This window comes from Scleropages formosus, chromosome 4 (assembly GCF_900964775.1).
Source record: "Scleropages formosus chromosome 4, fSclFor1.1, whole genome shotgun sequence".
Classification (NCBI taxonomy): Eukaryota; Metazoa; Chordata; class Actinopteri; order Osteoglossiformes; family Osteoglossidae; genus Scleropages; species Scleropages formosus.
This window is the reverse complement of record NC_041809.1, coordinates 33310429-33335797: the sequence shown is the minus strand read 5'-3', so window position 1 is coordinate 33335797 and position 25369 is coordinate 33310429. Positions and strand designations below refer to the sequence as shown.

Sequence of the window (25369 nt, the reverse complement as noted above, 5' to 3'; positions counted from 1 at the left end):
TTTGAACTGAACTGGTATCCAAATTCCTCCCTCCATAAAATACTTCATAGTTGTTATAAATATAATATGATTATTATATATAATATACATATATACTGTGGGGAGCATGATGGCGTGGTGGGTCTGGGGTTTGAGTCCCGCTTGGGGTGCCTTGCGATGGACTGGCGTCCCATCCTGGGTGTGACCCCTCCCTCTCCAGCCTTACGCCCTGTGTTGCCGGGTAGGCTCTGGTTCCCCGTGACCCCATATGGGACAAGTGGACTCAGACAGCGTGTGTGTGTGTGTGTGTGTGTGTGTGTGTGTATATAATATATATAATATATTATATATATATATGGTGTCCTGTGTATCTTGAATGTATGTATATAAAATGTAATATAAATACACAAATAATCCCCCCCCCCAAAGCTCTGAGTATTCTTCAACAAAATGTCCCAGAACCTGCTTGTGGTCAAATTCATATTATTGTACCTCCTCCTTTTCCTGGAAAGCATTAATTCAGAACAACTCAACAACATCTTTTTTTTTTCCCCCCCGAGACTCTGATTTGCGGTTGAAATTTTTTTGACATGTTTTCCACATCATCATCAAAATTCGAAAACTAAGAAAGAAGTCACTGTCAAACCTTTACATATGTATTGGGCCACACTGATTAGGGTTTGGATTTAGAGAGTGAAAAAAGTGTGAGCTTCCCATTTTTTCCGTCAGTTAGAGGAAGCCTGTCCAAGGCTACGGGTTCAAGCCAAACGTAAACTCATGTTCCGCTCAGTTTACCAGCTGATGTTTTCCAAAATGAAAGGGGGGGGCACGGTGGTACGGTGGCGCAGCGGGCTGGACCCGGTCCTGCTCTCCGGTGGGTCTGGGGTTCGAGTCCCGCTTGGGGTGCCTTGCGATGGACTGGCGTCCCGTCCTGGGTGTGTTCCCTCCAGCCTTACGCTCTCTGTTGCCAGGTTAGGCTCTGGCTCCCCGCGACCCCATATGGGACAAGCGGTTCAGAAAATGTATGTGTGTGTTTACCGAAATGGTTATAATGCAGGAAAATGTTAGATCACCATGCAATATATCGAAAAGGAAGGAAATACATTTTCAAGCTCCAATCTCAGTGTCTTTATTTCTCAGATGGACTCCTCATATGGTAAAAAGTCCCGTGGTCAAAGGAAAACAACGGAATTTACCTCAATCAGCTGAGACTCTTTCTTCTTCGACGACAGACTCAGGTGCTTTTCCAGAAACCCGCAGTACTTCTCGGTCTCTTTGTCGTATTTCTTTTTGGCCTCCTGCGGAGAGCGAGAAGCAGGACCTTTCAGGGGTGTCATTTTAACGGACCAAACAGGATGCTGCCTGGAGCTGCACGAGCCACGAAAACCTTCTAGATCCCTTGGTTTGGTCCAGGCAAACGTCAAACCAGGACGAGAGACGAAGATCTCGTAAGTGAACGGGACCTTCTTGGGCTCTACAGCCGCAGCCCTTTAACATCTATCTGCAGCTCACATTACGCCACGTTCTCCACAACATAACTCACACACACACCATCTGAAACCGCTCATCCCATACAGGGTCGTGGCGAGCCGGAGCCTAACCCGGCAACACAGGGCACGGGGCTGGAGGGGGAGGGGACACACCCAGGACGGGACGCCAGTCCATCGCAAGGCAACCCAAGTGGGACTCGAACCCCAGAGCCACCAGAGAGCAGGACCCGGTCCAACCCACTGCGCCTCTACGCCCCACCCCACATAACCCACCCATGGTTCTTAACTTTAAGGTCAAAGTGATTCTAATTTCCTTTCATTAAACAAAATAATAGGAAAAAGAGCTAACAAAATATTTCGATATGACAATATATTTCCACGTGTCGGAACTCTCACATAAGTTCTCTCACAGGAGACACAAGTAATTGTTCTGGAAGGTTTTGTGTCACAGGGAAGAAGGAGCACTCATCCATTTGACTGCATACAAAGCTTTTGATGCGCTTATTGTCCATTAACTTGTTAACTATATTATTACTACATTAAAATTGGTACAAACTGAACTGGACTATTTTGTCCTTATTATTTTGACTGAGTCCTGCTCTCTAGTGGGTCTGGGGTTCGAGTCCTGGCTGGGGTGCCCTGTGATGGACTGGTGTCCTGTCCTGGGTGTGTCCCCTCCCCCTCCGGCCTTACACCATGTGTTGCCGGGTTATGCTCCAGCTTGTTGTGACCCTGCTTGGGACAAGCGGCTTCAGACAGTGTGTGTGTGTGTGTGTGTGTGTGTGTGTGTGTGTGTGTGTGTGTGTTGTGAATCACATAAGGTGTAATATCTTGTCCGGCCAGCAGGGAGCAGTACAGCTCAGCTGGTGTATTTTGGAAGCGAATACCACAATTCATGGTAAAGCACTAGGTACTCTTGCTCATTTGAAATAGTCCAGGGTAAAAAGTATCCCACTCTATTATAATACTAAAGTTAAAACACTAAAAACAGGGGTAAAAAGGTCCATGTTAACAGGAATTACAAGTTTTAAAATGAATTACAACACTACTTACTTATTTACTTGATTAGTTAAGAAAAATATAAAATTAATAATAAAGCAAGAGTAGATATGTTTACATATTGACCGACAGTCCTGTTCCTGTTTACACTTTTACGGTTATTACCTTGGCTGCACCGATCTGCTCTTTCCGGAACTTTTCCAGCGGTGTGATCAGAACCTCGCTCGCATTTTCAACCTGAATCATAAAGACATTATTTAAAAGAAACGGGAAAAGTTCAGAACTCGTTCCAGACCCTGTGTATAGTACTTTAAATTTGGACAAAGCTATAATAATAATAATAATAATAATAATGATGTGTTGGCCAGTACAGCAAGATCAAACTTTCTCAGAATTATTATTGCAGCGTGTTGCTTTTCAGCATGTCTACAACTGGAGGGATAAATGAACCCTTTCTCTTTATTAGACTTTTAGAAGAATTATGAGTGGAGAGAAAAGTAAGTGACATCCATCTATATATCAGATAAATGACTTAAAGATATTATACCTTGTTAGAGCAAGTGATGTACTTAATACTGTTGCACTCTCCAACACATAATATTTTCATTTAAGAGTCTGCACGTCACTTACTGTGGTATTCACACGTGCGGCCCTCACACCACTTCACAATAATGATTGCGGCAACAAAGGATGGACACCCCTGCGCTATAAAATAGGCCCCGGCGACAATGACCACTCACCATCCTCGACCTCTCGTCTTCCATGTTCTTCAGAACAGCAGCGAATTCCTGCAGGGACTTCGCTTGGGAAACAAGAAAATGAATTTTAAAAAAAAAATTTAAAAAATGAAAAAATAAAACACACACTCATCCCAGTACCAACAGGATAATAATACTTAAAAGATATTTATTTTTCATCATGAGCTACAAAAATCCATACATGAACTGGTACGGCCAACATAAAAGCACAAGGTTGAATTAAAGAAATTTAGAATGAATTTAAAATTCACTTTTAAAAAAAAAAAATAAAAAATCCTGTAAAGTCCACTGTCATTAACTTTCCAAAGCAGAGGGACATGTGGCAGTTTAAACGTGTCACAAACAATACACTGCTAGGTTTTAAGTGGTCCATTATATGCTGCTGCTATCCGTAAATATTCATTACATTTAGTCATTTAGCTGATTCTTTTCTCCAAAGCAACTTAAAATGTTAGGCTACTTGTAATTTTTACTCATTTATAGAGCTGGGTAATTTTACCAGAGCAACTGAACATAAGTACCTTGCTCAAAGGTACTACAGCTGGGATTCGAACCTGCAACCTTTGAGTCCAAAAGCAGCAGCTCTAAGCCCTACGCTACTAGAACCCCTATTGAAGGCACCAATACAATATTGCATTTGTTTATGCTTTTATTACAGCTGAAGGTTGAGGAAAGTGTCAACGGGAGGTATAAAAGAGGAGAAAAGGTATGATAACGGGGTTCGCGTATGAAGCCTGCTTACCGATGCACATTTCATCATCTGTTTCTGCATCTCCAATGCACTGGAACTTGAACTGATTGAGGGACTCGGCGAACTTCCGCTTCGCAGTGGAGAGACCTACATCAGACCAAAAAAGAAAAAAGGTCACTATATGCGTGCAGGGGCGCGGTGGGTCGGACCTGCTCTCCGGTGGGTCTGGGGTTCGAGTCCCACTTGGGGTGCCTTGCAATGGACTGGCGTCCTGCCCTGGGTGTGTCCCCTTCCCCTCCAACCTTGTACCCTTGTGTTGCTGGGTTAGACTCTGGCTCGTTTCAGATAGTGTGTGTGTGTGTGTGTGTGTGTGTGTGTATATATGCATACATATTCTGGGTTGTACTTATGGTTTCTATAATATCATAAATCAGTTCTACATGTGTCGTTACACATAACTGACAGCAAAGAACCCGCAGGTGTATTTTGTACAGAAAAACCACACCGTCACCATACCAACTGACATGCATCCAAAGAGTCCTCCTGCCTCCACTCCCTTCCCAATAAGGTGGGAATTCAATTAATCTCTTTATGAAATACGTACATTAAGTCGTGAAGTCAGTTTCAGTAAGATGGGCTCAGCTGCACAAAACCATTTAAAATAATCACCAATCATCACTAACTGCTTCTGCAGCGCAGGGTTGTGGTGGTCTGGAGCCTATTCCAGAAATAAGGCCTGAGGAAGGGGACACCCTGGAGAGGACACTGGTACACTGCAGTACTCGGCACTTCCCAGAGGTGTAGGGCATTTGACTCGTCTGTCCAGTTTGTCCCATACAAGTGCTTCCCAAGCGAATTCAAAACGTTCACTGATACTGTATATCATACACAGAAACGCTATACGAACAAAGGAATTTCTTGAAGAAGAACATTAGCAACCCACCCACACGCTATCTGAAACCGCTTGTCCCGAGCGGGGTCGAGGCGAACCGGAGCCTAACCCGGCAACACATGGCATAAGGCCGGAGAGGGAGGGGACACACCCAGGACGGGACGCCAGTCCATCGCAAGGCACCCCAAGCGGGACTCGAACCCCACACCCACTAGAGAGCAGGCGCATGCCAAACCCGCTGTGCCGCCGTGCCCTCCCCCCTGCATTACAAACCAAAATAATAACATAAGCAATAAATGATAATAAAGCTATAATACATTAAAAAAGTACCCTGTAACATATGTATATTTTTTATTTTCTTCACTTTGAAATACATTAAAACTCATTGAAAATGTCATTTCCGAGCTCTTATTCAGTGCCAGTTACTGATGAATTCATCACATTAGAATTTCCAATGTTTGTCAGCTTTAGGCCACTTTCAACTTTCTTTATTGCGAACACAATTACTAACAGCTTAACAATATAGGCTTCTGTCGATTCATTTACAGGTTATGTTCTGTAAAAGTCTCGGATACAGCTAAAAGAAAAAAATAAAACCTTTTTCAATTTACTTTATTGCATACACAATATTAAAAGCTTAACAATACAGGTTTCCATTGACTCATTTAGCAGACGCTTTTCTCCAAAGCGACTTCCAATGAACTCCATGTAGTGTTTTCAGCCCACACACCTTATTCACCGCGGTGACTTACTCTGCTAGCTACACTGCTTACAATGGGTCACTCATCCATACATCACTGGAACACACACACTCTCTGTGTCACTCACACACTGTGGGTGAACCTGAACAGCATGTCTTTGGAATGTGGGAGGAAACCAGAGCACCCGGAGAAAACCTATGCAGACACAGGGAGAGCATGCAAACTCCACACAGACTGAACAGAGATCGAACCCACATCCTTTCGCACCACGCAGGTGCTGTGAGACAGCAGCGCTACTCGCTGTGCCACCCCATTCATTCACCTTATATTCTGCAAAAGTTTCAGATACAGAAAAGAAAAAAATTCCTTTAACTAACTTTAATGCGTACACAACTAATAAAAGTTCAACGATATAGGTTTCCACTGATTAATTTACAGGTTACATTCTGTAAAAGTCTCAGATACAGCTATAATAAATAAAAGAAAATACTTTGCCAGACTTTTTAAACAGCACAACAAATTTGTTCCTGAATCGTTACAAAATTATTTCAATATCACAGTTCAGTACCAATTAATTGATAAAAATATTTATCAAAATATACTCATTTCACTAACCCTTTATTCCAAGGGTACTTTGCCACGTTAGGTTTGTGTATTAAATTACCTGCAATTTTTTTAATCGCAGTGCTCAAATCGAAAACACATCTTTGAAAATTCTGCACGTGTCGCACAGAAGCGTCACAATTATATAACCTGGATCATCCTGAGGGAAAAGGCAAGTTAAGCCACTGAACAATGTAGGTAATAAACAGGAAGCAGGACGTATGAAAGGAACCGGGAGCCAGCCGAGTGACCCTGTCACTGTAAGAAAAACCCAGCAGTTGACGTCCGCAAGCAGCGCTTCAGTCCCGAGACGCTGGCACAGGTGAGCCGGAGCTACAGGTAAAAGGCACCCAGATCAGCAGGTTATGTTGAGATATATGGAAGTCCAAGTCGGGCCCGGCTGCTCTAAATCATACAAATTAAAATGAGTAAATGTATTAAAAGCAATAAAGTCAGTGAGCACTTACACGAGAGATAAGTGCTCAAAAATAAAAAACTAAAAAGTGTCTGCAGAATTTTTTTTAAAAAAAACCACAGTCATGGTGTTTTATTAATAGCGCAACTATTTTGGGCTAAAATGTCTTGCGTTTCAGTAACGTTTTGCATCTCATGCCCATTAATGAAAAATAACGCTTTGCCAGTAGTTTTTCACAAAATATATTTATTTCGCTGACCCCTTATTCCAAGGGCACTTTGCCATGTTAGGTTTGTGTATTAAATGACTTGCAGTGATTTATCCATTAGAGGGCTGGATCATTTTTATTGTTGCAACTCTAGATATGATCCTTTCTCAAGGGTACGAAGGGAGGAGGGGATTTGATCCAGAACCCTCAAGTGCTGAGTAGCAACACACCTGGGTTGGGATCCACCCAAACCCCGAACCTGAACAACTAACCCCCTACCGTAACCCAGCATGCCACCTGCTACAAATATCTCTAAACTTTATTAAAAAAAACTGTAAAAATTTATTGAAACAATTTCCAAATGGCTTTGTCTCGTTTTTATTTGAGGTACGGAAACATCCACAACCATTACCATTCCAACAAGCAAACAGCTCGAGATAATGGCACATTTTCCATTTACCTCTTGTTGCTCATCAAGGGAGGTAGAAAAATGCTCTTCCTGGGACTTGTACCAGCAACCTTCACGTCACAGTTCCTTCACCACCATTCTATAGATAAGTCAGTAATGTAATGGTTTGAGCTGCTACCTGTGGACCCAAAAGTCACAGGTTCAAATGCCATCTCTGGCTCTAGTAGACTTGAACAAGGTACTTACCCAAAAATTACTCCAGTGTAATAACTGGACTGTATAAATAAAGGCTAGGACCTTAAGAGGGGCAGCACAGCGAGTAGCACTGCTGTCTCACAGCACCTGGGTGGTGTGAGAGGATGTGGGTTCGATCCCTGCTCAGTCCGTGTGGAGTTAGCATATTCTCCCTGTGTCTGTGGGGGTGTGCTCTGGTTTCCTCCCACACTCCATGTTGTTCAGGTTCACCTGTAGTGTGTGAGTGACAGAGAGAGAGAGTGTGTGTGTGTCTTCCACTGATGTATGGATGAGTGACCCAGTGTAAGTAGTGTATCTAGCAGTGTAAGTCACTGCGGTGAATAAGGTGTGTGGGCTGATTACACTACACAGAGTTCATTGGAAGTTGCTTTGGAGAGAAGTGTCAGCTAAATATAAACTGATGTGTCATGATCATACCTGTCTGAGCTGTTCTCCTCTTTCTGTAAAAAAACATGGTATCTATTTGCAGACTCACATGTTGCATTTTACTCGCAGAATGAAATGGCAATGAAGCTACTCTGCTTTGCCGGAGCCTCTTGTGCGCTTTCGTTAAACTCTTCCTGAGCAAAGCGAACGCGGCGCGACCCTTCTCCAGCCAAGCCGGCCGTCCCTGCCTTTCATTCCGGAAAAGAAACGCTCCCCAATCGGGCTCCGTGGGCGCGGCCCTGGTTGTTCTCGGTCCCTTTGCCAGCACCGGAGTTGCAGCTTGTTGGGTTTGAAGAATGCGTCATTGTGGGAAAGAACGCCGAGGCCCCACGCCGATGGCTGCGAGTGTCCTTTCGAGTCGTTTCGGGAATCCTCACCTGTGTCACACGTCGCTGTGGATATTGTGTCACGTGTGCTTTTTATTTTCTAACAAGATGACGAGATTATTTTATATGTAAAAAAAAAAAAAATCTTCAGGGATGGATTGTTCCAAGGACAGGATTGAGGAAGCGTCTGGTCTTTATTTATAGCACTAATAAATGTGGCACATGTATATTTATTCATTTAGCAGATGCTTTTCTCCAAAGTGACGTTCATCAAATAGAAAATACAGTGTGTTCGTTACATTGGGAGAAGAAGACACTTAGATGCAGACGTGTGATTCTTAAGTGCAGTTTGTTTCTTTCCACCATATGAACCGACGTTCATCACAGGAGAAGTGGCATAAAACTCTGTCCGAATATCGACGATTCCTGCTCACCTTCCTAGTGATATCTATATATTTTTTCATCCATCCATCTTCTGTCCTGCTTGTCCTAAAAGGGTCACGATGGCAGCAGGGAGAGCAGAGAGGCCCAGCCGCCCCTATCCCCCACAACTTCCTCTAGCTCAGCCTGGGGGATCCCCAGCCGTTCCCAGGCCAACTGTGAGATATAATCCCTCCAGCGGATCCTGGGCCGACCTCGGGGCCTCGTCCCAGTTGGCCGCGCCTGGTATACCTCCAAAGGGAGGCGCCCAGGGAGCATCCTTACTAGATGCCCGAACCACCTCAACTGGCTCCGCTCAATGCGGAGGAGTAGGGGCTCTACTCTGAGTTCTTCCGGGATGTCCGAACTCGTCATCCTGTCACCACCCTCCGGAGGAAATTCATTTCAGCCGCTTGTATCCGCAATCTCATTCTTTCGGTCCTTACCCAGCGTTCATGACCATAGGTGAGGACAGGGACATAGACTGACCGGTAAATAGAGAGCTTTGCCGTATGGCTCAACTCCCCCTTCACCGCTACAATCCGGTACAGCGACCGCATTACCGCTGCCGCTGCTCCCAGTCTGCGGCCGATCTCACGCTCCCTTCTCCCCTCACTCGTGAACAAGACCCCGAGATTCCTAAACTCCTCCACCTGGGGCAAATTCTCTCCCCTTACCTGGAGGGGGCATGCCATCCTTTACCATGGGAGAACCGTGGACTTAGACTTGGAGGTGCTGATCCTCATACCAACCGCTTCACACTAGAAACTGGAAACCATTCAAGCGCGTGCTGGAGGCAACCGTGTGACGGTGCCAAAAGGACAACATCATCCGCAAAAAGCAGAGACGTCACCTTCCGGCCCCCGCGTAGAATGCCCTCCTGACCTCGGCCGCGCCTTGATATCCTGTCTATGAAGACCACAAACAGGAGTGGAGACGAGGCACAACCTTGGCGGAGTCCAACGCTCACATTGAACAGGCCGGACTTAATGACGCAGAGATCAAATGGCCCACAGTAGTGGCCCCCGGTACCCCATACTCCCTAAGCACCTCCCACAGTATTTCCCGGGGAACACGGTCATAGGCCTTCTCCGAGTCCACAAAACACATGTAGGCTGGATTAGCGAACTCCCATGCCCCTTCAATTATCTGTGAGAGGGTAAAAAGCTGGTCCGCTGTTCCACGGCCAGGGCGGAATCCGCATTGTTCCTCTTCAACCTGAGGTTCAACCATCGACCGGAGCCTCCTTTCGAGTACCTTGGCATAGACTTTCCCAGGGAGGCTGAGGAGTGTGATACCCCGATAGTTGGCACACACTCTCCGGTCCCCTTCCTTAAAGATAGGGATCTCCACCCCAGTTTGCCAATCCATTTTTATTAAATTTTTGAACAATTTATGAGAATTTTTGCTCGCACATATGAGACGCGCTATATAGAGGGATGTTAAACAGCATTTATTAACAAAAAATTACATAGACCTTCTGCACTGGAACATTCTAGAAAAGCACTGAAACATAGCAGCCGTTGGAAATTTTCTAGAAGGCACCAGAACATTGCGGAAAGCATCAGATCCTGAAAGGTACTGGAATATTCGGTGCTTGGAACCCGGTTCAAAAATTCACTAATTTAAAGAATGTGGAAAATTTTTCTAAAAACTGACATAGTACGAAATAACAGCAAAAGTATGTTCAATACAACAAAAGTGAATGGAATTTTTTTTAATTAAAAATCTGCATTAAAAAAGTTTCTGTTACATTGTGTTATTCCTAACACCCCCCCATACATATGAAGAAATGCTCACACACACACATACACACGCAGTCTGAGACTGCTTGTCCCAAGTGGGGTCGTGGTGAACCGGAGCCTAACCCGGAAACACAGGGCACAAGGCTGGAGGGGGAGGGGACGCACCCAGGACGGGACAGCAGTCCAACACAAGGCACCCCAAGCGGGACTCGAACCCCAGACCCACCGGAAAGCAGGACCCGGTCAAACCCACTGCACTCCCTTATAAGTAAACATCTGAAAGTTAATAATAAATTCTTTAAATGTAAAAAACATTAAATGAGACACTTCATACACACACACATAGCTGTCATCTGACTGCACGTTGAGCACGGAAAGCGGTGAAAAGGCCCTTTATACAGAGGATATCCTGTTTTCCGGGGCCACTGAGCGAGGGGTTTGTGCTCAGAACTTTGTGCAGTTCTGCACAATTCTGGGCTGTTAAAGATCGGCTTTGTGCAAGCCGCGCTGGTGCCGTGCCGGCATGGCGAGTACAGCGGTGCGAGAGGAAGGGAGGGCGATTTGGGACAACACCCTGCGTAACTGGTGTTCAGCAGCTGTCGACACTGGACGTGGCACAAGGTTCGAGAGAAGCGTCGGAACTTCGAGGGGGACGGATAAGCGAAGGACACAAACACACGCTCCTCAGCAGCCTCACCTGCTGCGGAGTGAGACCGAATAGCATGTCTTTGGAGTGTGGGAGGAAACCAGAGCACCCGGAGGAAACCCACACCGACACGGGGAGAACATGCAAACTCCACGCACACCGAGTGGGGATCGAACCCACGTCCTCTCACACCACCCGGGTGCTGTGAGGCAGCAGCGCTACTCGCTGTGCCGCCGTGTCACCTTTGTAAGCTGTAAGATAGTAAGTTGCTTTGCAGAAAAGCAACCGGAAAGAGGAACGATACCGAAGCATACGAACGGATGGCGGGAACACGAGACGCAGGAAAACAGGACTCGGCTTTACAGCTTCCCACACACCCGGGCCAGATGTTCGCTTTCCGCACCAGCGATGACCGACGAAAGGTCGCGAATGAGTGACGTGCGATGACTGATGTGTGAAACTTCACGAAAGCAGCCTATTCCCCTTGCAGAAGGAACCCTTTCTAAATAAATAAACAAAATGCCATGTCAAGTTGAGGGTGCAAAATTTACCAGGGTTGGAATCACACGCCCATTTCGCTGTGACGATGTGCCGGGAACGCTGATCCTTTTACCCACCGCCGACCTTGACCCGCGTTCCTGCCCCACCCCCAACACCCCACAATCCAGGTCTCAGCATCTTACAGCTTCCATGGCGTGAAAACACCACAGCCTGCCCCCCCCCCCCCGCCCCCGCCCGCCAGCCCCACCCCAGGGGGTGGAGAACACACTCATTGTCAGCTGGCGGACAGGAAGGGACTGTTGCCATGAGATCAGCTCTTTGCGAATGTGGAAATGAAAGCGAGGAAGGGCTTCGCATCTAAGCCCATCTGACGGCTAGAGTACAGTATTTCGCTACGGTGCTGCGCAACTCCGAGCGTCAGAGCAACACGGCGTGTTCTCGGTAAGTCTTTCGAAAGATCCTGCTTCCAGCTTTCTGATGACGGCGGCGCGGGACGTCACGGGCGCAGCTATCCGTACAATAACGGGACAATTCGGAGGGTTTCGATGCTCCCCTCGACAGCACAAACAAGCAGACGGCGGCACCAGACGTGCCGTGGGAACAAAGGGAACGCCGCCCCGGCACGAGCCAGACAGACTCCCCGTTGTTCCCGCGGGCTGCTGTCTTTCATCACGCCCGGGCGTGTTAGTATGGAGGCTGGAGGCACGGGACTGGCCGGGCAGGGGGGGGGGGGGCGTGGGGGCGGTAAAGTGCCGCACGAGGGCCGCGGGCGTGAAAAGGCCCAGGCTGAACCAGGTACAGGAACGCAATCTGAAAGAACTGGAAACGGGGACGCGGCCCCTGTCCCGAAACGCCGACTCCCCGCCCTTCCCTTGTTCCGCAGCGAACAATGGCCCTTAGCAGCCGAAGGCATGGAAAAGCCCCGCAAAATATCCTGCCCGACAGCTGCAGCTCTGGTCCCCCCCTCAAAAACCGAGGCTTCATCAAAGACGGCGTGTTCCAGAAGCACGGGGCGCGGATTTCACAACGGCGACCACGGCAACAAGGGGAAAGTACCGGAAAGGCTCCGGTCAGGGCAAGTCAAACTGGAGGGAAAACAGCAAGGGTGTGGACTGTGGACAATGTTACCCTTATAGCTACAAGAGAAAATGAAACTAGACAAGAGTGCAGGAGGTTGAAGGAGGAGAAATTTTTTTAAATTACGCGTATTATCTTACGCCCTTATTGCCCGTTTCGAGTCTGCTGCCCTACCAGAGGGGTCCACCTCACCTGGGTACCCATGTGCAACTGAATTTCCAAGAGGTCAATAAAGCACTTTATCTATCCACCCATCCATCCATCTCTCCATTTATATATCCTTCTATCTATCCCTCTATCCATATCCTATCTATGCATCCATCCATCTCCTATGTATCCATTTATATATCCTATCTATGTGTCTGTCCATCCATCCACCCATCCATATCCTATCTATCATTTATATATCCTTCTATCTATCCATGTGTCATCCATTCATCCATATATCCTTCTATCCACCCATCTATCCATCCATATCCTCTCTATCCACTATCCATCTATTGACCTACCCATTTATATATCCATCCATCCATCCATCCATCTCTATCACCGAAAAGCAGCCAACCTCATATGACAGGTTGTGTGAGTCTGAGAAGCAACAACACCTGGTTTCCGGATCGAAAATGAGCCCATTTAAACGTAACAGTTTTGGTCTACAGGGTGATTGCGCAATAACAACATTCTCTCTTTACATGCAGTACAAATTGAGCAGCAAATGAGTCAGAATAAAGCAACATGGGGGAGAAACCAAAACGGGTCATTGTTGGGGGACCCATTCTGGTTTCCTCTCATGCTCATACACACACTTTTGTCCAGCGGGTGAGGGAAAAAGGTCCGTGGTGATTTGTTGCTGGCAACAAAAAGCAAGAGGATGAAGGAAAAACTTCTTCTCCAACTACTTCAAACCAGGAAGGCCCCACCTTCAAATGACCTCAACATGGGCCTCCTACTTTCCTTGCATAAAGACCAGTTGATTCCAGAAGCTTCTGAATGACTTCAACAACCTCCCCCCGCCATAGCTGGTATGTTTTTTGTGTACGAGGACTCGTGTTCCTCTCCTCTTTGTTAGGAACCAGAGCAGGAGTTAATAATTCATCTCTGTAAACACGCTTCATACATCAGGGGTTCCCCTTCCATTGTTCCAGCAAGGCGGCAGTGCCACGCCGAGAAACGTACTGCTCTGCTACAATTACCTGGGCTTTCCAGAACACAACCTCAAGTTTTGTTTCCTTTCAGTACTTGGTTATAACTTCAAAAAAAAAAAAAAAAAAAAAAAAAAAAAAAACCAAAAATACCAACCGTTGTACGCTGGAGGAAAGTGATCCGTTCACCACGGCGCTACCGAACGCTTCGCTCTGCGGTATTTTGCGTCAGCGCCGTGAGGATCTATCTTTCCAACTACGTACAGGTGTTCCCCGACTTATGACGGTTCAACTTACAATTTTTCGACTTTACGATTGCCAGTTGGATACAGAGATATTCAGTAGAAACTGTACTTCGAATTTTGAATTTCGTTTTTTTTTTTTTTCTTCCCCAGGCAAGCGATATGTGGAGCGATACTCTCTCGCGATGCTGGGCAGCATCTCCCAGTCTGTCACGCAGAGGGGTGTATTAGGTGTAATAAATGCATTTTCGACTTACGGTATTTTCGACTTACGACGGGTTTCGCGGAACGTAACCCCATCAGAAGTCGGGGACCGCCTGCACGTGAAACGTGGGGTATAAGACAGTGCCAGTCACAAGTTGAAGTGCACACGGACAATATCTGCATGGGACAAAATGGAAAGGAGCAAAAGCAGAGCCGTCACCGCATAAATGGTCCTACATCTCCGGGAAGATGCGTCCCTTCGTTTCCCGCTCAAACTTCTTTAACCGAAAAGGACCGCTTTCCAACACGAGTACTCAAACTTCCGACTGGTACCGTTCGTGGTTTTTCGGTGCGAAAACGAAGAAACATCGCAGTGCTCCGTCACGCACGTTCAGAGAGGCTGGAGACGGTTGAGTTGAACAGCACCATCACAGTTCTTCATCGGCTAAAGGTCAGTAGGTAGCAGCTAACACTGACCACACTACCAACTCAACATTGATCCGAAAGCTTTACGCTGCACTTCTAAGCAAAGTACATGAACTTGAGAAGTATTCATTCATTTCAGATGTACATCCTCCACTCCCAACCATCTCAAGCACCATAACACCTGCTGCCCAGTTCCAGGGACTCCTGCACTCATTACCGGAAGGGTGAATGATCAAATCCCAACCTGGAGCAAGAACTCAGAGTGAAATGACCTCAGGCATCAAATCTAATGGCATAAATAATAACAAAATGACCTACCGGGGATCAATAAAGTATCTATCCATCAATCCATCCATCCATCCATCAATCCATCCATGAAGCAAAATTAAAAGGACAAAACTATAAACTGAACATCTTTACATCCTACCATTTATGAGCGGTGGGGGTATTTTCCACACAAACAAACTGCACAAGGTACTTTGGAAAGCCACGAGCAGGAGTCTTCTCCAGACGGCCCTTCACGCTCGAGCCTCGTTCCATCTCAAGTGCCGTAGCCTTTGTGTCGAGATTCAAAAGCAATTACATCCGCCAAAGAGACTCCGACTGGTGGTTTCGTTCAACCGCAGTACGCCGCCCCGTTACGACCCCCCCGCGCCCCGGGAAGATGCAAATCCACTCTTCGAACGGGGCCATCAAGGTTCACGAGACCAAGCTCTGCTCGGCGTTGCCCAGCGTGTGTGCAAGTCATTGAAAAGAGAGCTCTGACCCCTTGCCAGACGCCATGGGGAGTAGGGGGGTCCCCGATGACCGGACAATGGGGGGAGGGGGGGGGCACAGGATGAAGGGGTAGGGAGTCGGTGTGATTAAGCTCATGTACGAGGAGCTCGTGTCGGAGGAGGGGCTGTTCTCGAAACGGGGTTACGACGGGGGGGGGGACGATTACGGGTGGGCAGGGTAATCCCGTCGCTGCGGAAAAAAATGACACGCGGGCGGGCACAGATGTGCGCGTCTGCGCGCGCATTACTGCACATCTACGACCGTCTTCCTCCGCGAGAGTCTGCACGCCCTTGCGAGCGTACGGGCCTCCGTGCGTGTGTATCCCGCGACTGCCATCTCGGGTGACGTGGGGGGGGGGGGAGCTGAGGTGCGTTTTCGTCCGCGTACAAATATGCGTTTGTAGTTTTGCACGACAGTATCTGTGCGCGTGTGTGTGTGCGCACGCTCCATTCTTATCTCCTGGAGACAAAAAGGGGGGGGGGCAGTGTGCCAGGGTGCTGATAAATGTGGTGGGTCGTCGGCCCAGCTGTAAACAAGAGCGGCTGGCAGCTCACCGAATAGGCTGCCAGCGAAGCTGCATGAAACCAAGCGTGACCTTCTAGACAGTGGCACTGCAGCGCGCGTGTGTGTGTGTGTGTGTGTGTGTGTGTGTGTGTGTGTGTGTGTGTGTGTGTGTGTGTGTGTGTGTGTGTGTGTGTGTGTGTGTCACATAAAGCCACACTGCGACAGCGTCCCGGGTTGGTCATGGCAGAGGCAAAGAGCGCGGCAAAAGCACAAGGTGGCGCGAAGGCCTTTTTCGAAGCTCGCCGGCTCTGCGGAGCGAAAGACGAAGACGCGGAGAAACCGCAACGAGACGCAGCGCGACGCCAGCATCGAAACCTGCTTTTTTAAGAAGGTGTTAAGTTTGCTTTGCGAGGGTAGCTGCAACAGATGTGGCGCTGGGGAGAGTAACCGAACGTCCGGCGTCACGCAGGACCGAAATTCATTATGATTTTCGGTCACATTAAGTAACGGTCCCCAAAAGGAAACAAAAAAAAAAAAAAAAAAAAAACTTATTTAAATAAAATGAAGCAAGCAAACAAACAATGGACTAGAATGGTACTTGCATCCCGGATCTGGCCTTAGCAGATTCTGCCAGAGGGTGCTTGGATCGCTGGTTTATTGATTCCGCGGTCTGGTGCGCGAGTTCTGGGAAGGAAGCGTCCGAGTCAAAAATCCATCACTTCTCTCGACTCGGAGCTCGGCGTTATTTTCACACCTCACGTCAGGAGCCTCAAAACAGCAAGGACTCTCCTCAGAACTGACCCTCTACTGCACGTCGCCTCCCGCTCCGTGACAACCATCTCCATCTCCGCCGCGGAAGGCGAACCGGACGATTCCAGCCGTTCCCGATGAGCTGCGCAACTTCCTCGAACCCCAATCCAGGGGAAAAAAAAAAAAAACGTTGCTGTCCCAAGTCTCGGGTTCCACGATTGCTCGGGAAACGCAGTAAAACGCATCCGTAACACGCCGCAAACACGCGGTTGATTCCTACATATGGCGCCCCTCCATTCCGTAGACAATCCATCTAACACGCCTCCATGGTCCGCCCGAGATGTCGTGACCGACCCCCGACGGAGACGGCAGTTGGCTCCTCCCACCACGCTGTGGTTTCTTTTAATTGGCCTCCTCACGCTAGTCCTGGACCGCCTCTGAGGACCGGTAAACAACCGAGACAACTCAAGGAGCACACCTTCATCTCGCTCTTCCTCAAGACGGCAGTAGAAGAATTGGCCTAATTTCTGCGAACAGCCCGGAGAGGAGGGGAGCTCATCTGTCACGTCGGGTTCACCATCATGGTCATCGCCGCCAACGTGCTGGGAGCTCTGCTGGGGGCTCTTCCGCTCTGGCATCAACGAGAACAAAGCAAACCCTCATCCTGGTCCACGTCTCCCCACCTCCCGTTCAACGAGAAACCTCCATGGCACCGCATCCGGTGAGGTTGTGTCACGGTTATGGTCTGACCTCACAATGAAAAAATGAGAAAATGGGCTATGTCATCATACCCTTGAGCAAGGTGTTCGACCCAAATCGCTCCACCGGAGACGTGCAGATGCAGGTCAAACGTAAACACGTCACGTTGAATAAATAGAAAAAAAGACACTTTGTTTGGAACAAAAAGTCTGTTTTCCACACTCGCTGTTGTCCCCGCGTGTCGACGATCTACAGACACCCTGTGCGCTTCCTGTGGTGAAAAGCAGACCCGATCACTCGCTGTACCGCAACCAGACCGATTCCCTCCCCCACCTCTACCCACCTGGTGGTCCCACGCGCAAGAGGCCTAAAATCAAAAGCGCAAACTTTTTCGGTTTCCAGCTCCGAAGCGGTGGAATGACCTCCCCCTCCCACTCGGAGCTGCTGAATCCCTCCGTACAGCTAAGAAGGCTGACGCTCAGAGAGTCCAGTCCTCACCCGCAGACAGAGAGCCTCCCCTCAGACCCAAAACCTGCTTCTAAGCAGCAGCTGACAGGGCCTTTCATTTCCTAGCAGGAGACCTTTCATGTGGTCCTAAAGAGAGGAGCGTGGGAGGAACAGGGGTGCGAGGCACGAGAGGGATTAGAACTGGCTTCACCACCAGCGAGATGTGCACTTGCAGGTGGTGCTCAGATGTTTGCAGGGAGCGAGGAGAGAGGCTGGGGTACGGTCGGTGGTCACGGACTCGTCGTGGACAGTTCCTTAACCATGCAGGCGTCACGACCTCAGAGAATGACCCCGATTACGTCGCTGACACCCGAGGGAACACCTCCCAGCACAGCCGGAGAGCAACAGGCTCCGTTTCCACGACGTCCCCATCGCATTTCCACCGCTCCCACATCGGAGAGATTCTGGATTCCGGAACATTCTGGATTCCACCTGTTTACTGGAGCGAAACAATACAACGTATTGCGCCATTGTCTAGAAAAGTACGTTGTTCGACTGAAATTGTTTTGAAATTTTAGATTAAATCCTTGAATTAAATCCATGTGCTGCTTTTACAGCTCAGTTTCATGGGGAAGTCGAGTTGCCAAGGGTTCGAAAATGTAAATGTAAAGGGAAAAATGTGATATTTCATAATAAGAGGGGACAAAACCTCCAAAACGCAGAGGGCAGAAGGCCACGTAGTGGTTAGGCCAGTCGTCCCTATACTCAAAGGTCATAGGTTTGAATCCCACAACCTACTATAGTGCCCTTGACCAAGGAACTTACCCTGAAGCTCCCCAGTAAAAATGACCCAGCTTTATAAATGTATAAATCATTGTAAGCATCCCTGAAAGGAAAAAAAATCACAAGCTAAACGAATAACTGTAAACATGTTTTGTGGAACGTCAAAACCAGGCTTGAGAGGGTATTAAAAAAAAAAAAAAAAGAGGTAAAAGGGCACACTGGGCTCCACATGGAGTTTAAACATTACGCCTTAAAGCGGTAAGAGCAGTGTGTGACTCCCAGTGATTGTTCACATCCACACCCAGCGAAAACCCTGATGTCTCAGTGCACCGCTGTCAGTGACACACACACACACACACACACACACACACACACACAAAACCAGGAGTGTATTATTAGACAAGAAACCTGCTAGAGAATTCTGCAGAGAACCGCAGAAGAGCCACCCGGCGCTCGACACACCGCTCACATCTCCTCTCTGACCGCGTGCGCTTATTTTTGAAACGGAAGAACATCTTTCTTGCAGCTCGTCACGCAAGAGGCAGAAAGGAAGGGGAAGAAAGATCAGAAGACATGAAGAAAATAATTCATGACGAGAGCAGGGGTTGAGGAAGTGCCGTTTCCCCCCGATGTTTGCCGTTAAGGCATTTGCTCCGCGCCGGTTTCTTGGACAAATCACGATGAGATGAAGGATGTATTTGAACACCGAATCGAGTTCCTCCGTAGAAGTATCACTTTTCAGACGAAAAATGCAGACAGCGCGGTGCTCTTGGTTTGGGTAGATAGGACAAAAAAAAAAGGGGGAAGGAAATAAACATCTGAGGCTACAAAACCAAGTGTAGAAGAACTAGATTTGAAGTGTGAAATTGGGGGGGGATCATGAGTCATAAGTTTAGATTTTACCACTTCATCAGTTGAACACCCCTCCCCCCTTTTTCATTCTCATCTACTGTACTCACGAGTAGTCCTCTTTACCCTGCTTTACATTTACTCATTTATCTGATTCTTTCCTCCAGAGCAACTTAGAATTTCACTACTTACTATGATTTACCCATTTACACACTCACACACACACATTTTCTGAACCGCTTGTCCCATTCGGGGTCGCGGGGAACCGGAGCCCAGCCCGGCAGCACAGGGGACACACCCAGGACGGGATGCCAGTCCATCACAAGGCACCCGAAGCGGGACTCGAACCCCAGACCCACTGTAGAGCAGGACCCAGTCCAACCCACCGCGCCCCCCCCATTTATACAGCAGGGTAAATTCACTGGAGCAAATTAAGGTAAGTACCTTGCTCAAGGGTACTACAGCTGCAGGTGGGATTCAAAGCTGCAACCTTGTGGCCCAAAAGCAGAAGCTCTAACCACTGGTGCCAGGATGAACTTTTATCTCTGCTTGTGTATTTATAAGAACCACCAAAAAAAAAAAAAAAAAACAAAAAACACCAGCTTCGGTTTATTTACCTTGCTTCTGCTTCCGCCACTTGTCGTGTTTTGATGCAATCGCAGTGCGCGACTTATTTTTGGACACGCTGTGCAATAAATTAAGGTGGCGGACATTTACCTCGTGCCTCGTACGTCTAGGCAGTCTCACGAAGGGTCGCTTCTCACAAGACCGAAGAATCCAGCGCGGGACTGGATGGTGCGAAATGAAAACGGAATCATGAACCTTGAAATTAAACGGTCCCGTTGGAATTACGTTAACTGTTTCATCGGGTATTTGGGTTTTGTATGCAGTCAAGCAGGGCGCAAGAGGATGCCCCGCAGCCGGCGGCAAGGTGCTTAGAGCTGCTCCCTTTAGACCGAAAGGTTACAGGGTTCAAATCCCACTTCCTGGTATAGTACCCTTGAGCAAGGTACTTACCCTAAATTGCTCTGGTAAAATTACCCAGCTGTATGAAGGGGAAAATAACTGCAGGTAGATTAACACTGTAAGTCAAAGATGTAAGCACTTCTCCCGTCCAGCTGGTGTTCAACCCTCCAACGGAGCTGGAATCGGAGGACCGCGTGCGTCTCAGTTACCCTCTACCTCTTGACGCACATAAGAGTGAAGTGGAGGTTAGTAGAGATCAGGGAGCAAATCCATCCACCCTTTCATTTAGTAATCCGCTTTACCGGCGGAGGGTTACGGTCAGCGGTAAAATTATGCAAACGAAGAAAGGCTGCACGTTAAAAGTGGTCATGAGTTAAACTGCCGTGAGCGTCAGGCCTGGATTCCTCTCTTCTTCCCTTCTTGAAGGAAGCCCACGCCCGTCACCCCAACGCCCTTTGCCTCCAGATGCCACAATCGGCCAATGCCCCAGAAGCAAAAGTGCCCCGCAGGCTTTTTCCTGGTGAGCTGGGCTGCTTTGTGACGGGCCATCCCATAATGCACTTTCTGGAAAAGCACCGTCCCCTGCCCAGCGGTGCAGTTCCTAAGGGACCGACTGAACATTTACGCCTTTGCATATTCGAGAGACGGGCTTGCGGCGGAAACTAATCTCCACCCGAATTTGCCACGGTAATATCTGAGCGCTGCTGCCAAAGCCCCGTTCATCGCTAATGGCAGCGCTTGCGGATCACGTTCCAATTGCATTCCGCGCGGACCGACTCCGAGGACGACGTAATATTGGAAACGCGGCGGGCCGCTGCCCGTTTTTCATTCAAACACGTCTGCCAAAGCGTGACTTCAAAATATCAGTATGAACAATAAGAAAGATGAGTATGGAAGCTACTTGACATGCATTTATTCGTGGAGTCAAAGGTTTTACCTGTTTACGCAGCTGGATGTATTACTGGAGCAACCCAGATGAAGAAAATACTGTTTATATATATGTATAGATATACATATACGTATATATATAATATAATATACACACACACATACATATACATATATAAATTTATATACACATAGATGTATATATGTATATATATATATATATATATATATAAATACATTATGTGTATATATTTATATATACACATATACAGTATACACACATATATACATACATGTGTGTCTGCACACAAATAAGTCTTTTCTTTGAAAAAAAATTTTCTGAAACATTTCAGCTTTCGGAACACTTCATGAGTCATGCAATTTATCACGGGGTGACGAACACTGAACTGTAACATATACTGTAGGTATAAATGAACGTTTCCCCATCAAGCGCTGCTATCGCTACCGATCTGGCCCAGTTATACTGAACACCGTTTTTCTGAAAAATCAGCTCATTTGTTCAGAGGGGAACACATTGGGAATCGAGGGAATCTAAAGAAAACATCCTCCGTGCTGTGAATAATCCAATGGGAATGTTCGGTCAAACGGGACGAGACGCAGAAGGTGAACGGTTTTGCACCTCCCATAAGGGCAGCACAGCGGGTAGCGCTGCTGTCTCACAGCGCCTGGGTGGTGCGAGAGGATGCGGATTCGATCCCTGCTCAGTCTGCGTGGAGTTTGCATTTTCTCCCCGTGTTTGCGTGGTTTCCTCCAGGTGCTCTGGTTTCCTCCCACACTCCAAAGACATGTTGTTCAGGTTCACAGAGAGAGTGTGTGTGTTCCACTGATGTATGGATGAGTGACCCAGTGTAAGTAGTGTATCTAGCAGTGTAAGTCACCGCGGTGAATAAGGTGTGTGGGCTGATAACACTACATAGAGCTCGTTGGAAGTCGCTTTGGAGAAAAGTGTCTGATAAATAAATAAATGTAAGAGCGGAACTCTACCACCTGGCTGCGTCCTAAAGCAGCACTCAAATCACCATCACAAAATATGTCCTTTTTATCAAAAAAGTCTCCCGAGACGACATCTTCCAGTAATTTGTACGCACTGAGAATGATCCCCAGAATGAGAATTTATTGTCAATTAATTAAGAGCAGCTGGGAAAAGGCTCATGCCAGAAGGTTCGAGGGTCATCGCCATCATCGGCGGAACGAGTTCAAACTTTTATACCCTCATAACTGTCAAGATAAGAAGAGAATACAAACTACAGCTTGAGCTCTGAGCGAACGAGGCTGACGCACCTCAGGAAACTGCACCTTGTGTTTTTCGGACTTTTTCCAGCAGCACCGGGAAACATCAAACAACCACAGCAACAAACTGCCTTTATTCTGTCAAACTACCTTTTTTTCCCCTCTCCTTACCATCGTGTAAGATTCCTGTCGCTCCCTGTATTTTGGGAGAAGAACACCAAACAACAGAGAGCAAAACTGCCCGAGTGGCACCTAAAAATTGCCAGGCACAAGTATTCTTTAACAGGAACATTCATTCCTTTTTTGATCCCTCGTGTCTCGATATTATTTTCAGTACTTTGTTTTGGGTGCGGTGGCGCAGTGGGTTGGACCACAGTCCTGCTCTCCAGTGAGTCTGGGGTTCGAGTCCCACTTGGGGTGCCTTGCGACGGACTGGCGTCCCGTCCTGGGTGTGTCCCCTCCCCCTCCGGCCCTACGCCCTGAGTTGCCGGGTAGGCTCCGGTTCCCCGTGACCCCGTATTGGACAAGCGGTTCTGAAAGTGTGTGTGTGTGTGTGTGTGTGTGTGTGTGTGTGTACTTTGTTTTGAAAAGCAGTTCAAAACACGCTTTCAATGTTTTACGTGTTGCCGTCAAAATGACCCCACTCTATAAATGAGCAGGTTATTCTAAGTATCTTAACACTAAGTTGCTCTGTACAAAAGCACCAGCTAAATTTAGATTTATTTATTCAGCTGATGCTTTTCTCCAAAGCAACTTACAATGTTAAGGTCACAATAATTTAGCCATTTATACAGCTGGGTAATTTTACTGGAGCGATTTAGGGTAGGTACCTTGCTCAGGGGTGGGGATCAAACCTGCAGCCTTTGGGTCCAACGGCAGAGGCTCTAACCACTACACTACCCAGCTGTCCTATATAAATAAATGAATGAATGAATGAATGAATGAATGAATGTAGATGTCGATCCATTTGCACACTACACTCCTGCTTGACTACCTGTGTTTTATTAGTAAATCCTTCAACTCCAGCATTTTTGGTTCCTTTGTGTTCCTGTAACAGGTTTCTATGTGACTACGTAGCACTGTACTTACCGCACTTCCGAAATTGCCGACTGCACGGATGTCCGAGAGTTTCGCTTGGGTTTACCTACTCAACAAACCATTAGTTATGTACAATTTACATCTAACTGCAAATTCCCTTTCATATATGAGTTTGATGGGTATTTCTCTTCTTTGCTCTTTCTGTTCAGGGTTGTTCGGCGCTTGTTTTCGAAAGAACCCTTTGAACATCGCAGGAACTCCGCACTTGGAACTCACCTGTGCAGGCAGAGCATCACAGATATATACTCGTGACCTTGCAAGTCAGCTCTGTGGGAGTCGGCTAGAAGCACGGTACCAAACACACGCTACAGACACGCACATCACTAGACCACCCCGAAATGCCCTGAGTGTCTCATCTAAGTTTGAGGTTTGAGGAGGGGGGGGAGGCTGTACAGCCCCAGGCTGCCACTGACCTTAGTCCTGGGGTGTTGCGCCTCTCATCTTATGAATGATCAGAGCCCACAAAAGGCAAAACTGTCCACACTCGTTTTCGTCAACCGAGACGCCCCCCCCCCCCAGCTTTTACTGCGGAGTAGGTGGCTTTCAGTGGGTTTTACTGTGGGCATCACTGCGTCCTTGTGTTTTTACTCGATATTTTTTCGTATGCTTCGGCCATCACGTTTGAAAGAGACAACGAGCTGGACATCAGGTGAACAAGACCACATCGGCCCAAATACAGCCGAGCCCAAGCAGAACGCAGTTGTTTAAACACAGTAAGAACGGCCCCGACGGCGTGAATCTCGAATCAGGTGCAGCACGTTGAGCGTTACGAAGAGGAACTCGTCGACACTGTTCACCACCAACCGCTTGGACTTCCAGATGAGCAAGAAGGGAAGCCCAGTGAGATACACCTTTCTGAGTCCCATGGGATGGAATTTAGGTGAAACGCCAAAATGTGTCATGGTGGTGAGGTGAGTCTTTAAATGGATGGGGCCAAAAAGGGAGCAGGACAGAGAGATACATACGATCCAGGCTCTCGGCTTGTTTGTTCCTTAGTGGGCCAGCAAAGTGTGCCCAACGTTACTGCATTTTACACTTATTTACAGTAACCATCGCCACCGCCCGCAAATCTGACAGTAACAACGGCGACCGCGGCACGTGCGTGCGTGCGTCCGCCCGGGGGGGTCTTACTTCTGAGCGCCTGGATGAGCGTCTTGCCATCTTTGATGAGCTCCTTGATGAACTTGTTGGTTTTCTCCAGCTCCAGCTCGTGGGACTTGAGCCTCTCTCGGAACTGCGGGCTGTCCAAGTAGCAGTCGCTGAACTCCAGGGCGGGCAAACCCATCGTCTCTCGCAGCGAACGGCCGGCGCAGATCCAGCAGGCAAAATAGGAGACGCAACGACGGAGCCTAATAAATATTAAAGTCCCGATTAATTTAAAACGTCTATATTGTTTGTCACGATGTGCCACAGCCACCCGACTGCATGTGAGAGCAGCTCCAAGCGCGCGCTCCTACGCCATTTCTGCAGAACGGCTCGCTGTCACTGATGCAGCGTGAACGCGCGAGGGGGCGGGCGAGCGGGCGCGCGCTCCCCCGGCGACAATGTCACAATGAAAGAAAACGCGCAGGCTGACAAAACAGCCGAGACGCCGCGCGGGCGATCCCCGTCGCCGGCGTCCGTGTCAACCTATCAGGGGCCGCGAAACGAGCCGCGCGCCTCGCCAATAGACGCGCTCTGCAGCTCAAGGCCCCGCCCACTGCCGTTGTGGGAGGAGCGGAGAATGCGAACGTCTGGTTGGTCAAGAACGGTGACGTCAGCTCGTGGCGGGGAGTGTGAAGCGCTTCGCAGCGTTCGGGCGA

At 48.0% G+C, this 25369-nt stretch overlaps 1 protein-coding gene across 2 annotated transcripts in view; it reads right to left on the bottom strand.

The window, feature by feature from the left end:
- LOC108934356 (rho GTPase-activating protein 26-like) overlaps positions 1-25157 on the bottom strand; it is a 58827-nt gene extending 33670 nt beyond the window's left edge. Inside the window, exons 1-5 of one of the 2 annotated variants that reach the window (XM_018752024.2) lie at positions 24699-25157; positions 3969-4064; positions 3209-3270; positions 2634-2705; positions 1176-1277 (exon numbers count right to left, since the gene is read on the bottom strand). In XM_018752024.2, coding sequence (XP_018607540.1) covers positions 1176-1277; positions 2634-2705; positions 3209-3270; positions 3969-4064; positions 24699-24852 — 486 coding nt within the window. In that variant the 5' untranslated portion in view covers positions 24853-25157. The remainder of the gene's footprint in view (positions 1-1175; positions 1278-2633; positions 2706-3208; positions 3271-3968; positions 4065-24698) is intronic. The other variant, XM_018752023.2, reaches the window with a different exon arrangement.
- Between the last annotated feature and the right edge of the window lie 212 nt (positions 25158-25369).